The 1,117-nt window shown below is 42.6% G+C and overlaps 1 protein-coding gene across 1 annotated transcript in view; it reads right to left on the reverse strand.

Moving 5' to 3' along the window:
* mthfs (5,10-methenyltetrahydrofolate synthetase (5-formyltetrahydrofolate cyclo-ligase)) overlaps positions 1-292 on the reverse strand; it is a 5,331-nt gene extending 5,039 nt beyond the window's left edge. Inside the window, exon 1 of the mRNA XM_014027405.1 lies at positions 79-292. Coding sequence (XP_013882859.1) covers positions 79-189 — 111 coding nt within the window. The 5' untranslated portion in view covers positions 190-292. The remainder of the gene's footprint in view (positions 1-78) is intronic.
* Positions 293-1,117: the final 825 nt, after the last annotated feature.

Below are 1,117 nucleotides of genomic sequence, written 5' to 3' on the forward strand. Positions count from 1 at the left end.
GAACCCTGAGTTTCATAAAACCAGACGAGACGAACGCTGGGTCAGAACCGGGTCAGAACCAGGTGGACCTGTCCTCACCTTCTGTGCCAGCAGCTGGGACTGTCTCCGCTTCTCCTCCGGCTCCAGCGCTGCCACCCTCCGTTTCACCTCCGTCCTCAGAGCCGTTTTAGCTGCTCTCAGCGCCGACATTTCTCCTTCCGGTCCGGTCCGGTCCGGTCCACAGAGGGTTCTGCTGAGTCTGTTCCACAGACAGAGGAACGGGTTCACTCTGTTAAAGATTAACACCACGTGTCAACAACCGCAGTCTCCGCCTCATTTACCAACCGGCTGATGAGATGGTGAGCCTGGTGGGCGGGGTTTATAAACAGAAAATGTTATTTTATTTTATTTAATTTACTGTTATTTAACCATTTCATCCAAATAAAGAAATAAGTTTTATTAAATATTTCACAAATAAAAGTGTCATAAAATAAAATTACAATATAAATAAATACAATGTAAAAATATATATAAATAAATCCTGAAATAAGGTATTTTAATAGAAACAAAATGAATAAATTGTCACTGATGAACATTTATGTAGTCAAATAGAAGTWATGTAATAAACCTGAATGCCTTTGATCCCCCCTTTAAATCCCACTGATTAAAGGGGACATGTCACACCAGCGTTTAAAAGATGAGACATTTTGACCAGTTAGTTCCTGTCACATGACACAAACAGCAGCCAATCATGAAGCTGCTTCTGACTGTAAACAAATCTTATTTAGTTCATTTCAGGGATCAGTGAACTGAATCAGTCAGGTCACATGGTCTGTTTCAGGTCACATGGTCTGTTTCAGGTCACATGGGTCTGTTTCAGGTCACATGGGTCTGTTTCAGGTCACATGGTCTGTTTCAGGTCACATGGTCTGTTTCAGGTCACATGGTCTGTTTCAGGTCACATGGTCTGTTTCAGGTCACATGGTCTGTTTCAGGTCTCTGCACTAACTTCATGACTCGGTGAGATGATGGAAAGAAGAACTGAAAGGACCACATGTTCAGTATGAAGTAAAGGATCACAGTCTTCATGTCAAATACCTGAAGAGTTCCTCCTCAGTTCTCCTTCATGGTCTGCAGA

The sequence above is a fragment of the Austrofundulus limnaeus genome, unplaced genomic scaffold (assembly GCF_001266775.1).
Source record: "Austrofundulus limnaeus strain Quisiro unplaced genomic scaffold, Austrofundulus_limnaeus-1.0 Scaffold647, whole genome shotgun sequence".
Classification (NCBI taxonomy): Eukaryota; Metazoa; Chordata; class Actinopteri; order Cyprinodontiformes; family Rivulidae; genus Austrofundulus; species Austrofundulus limnaeus.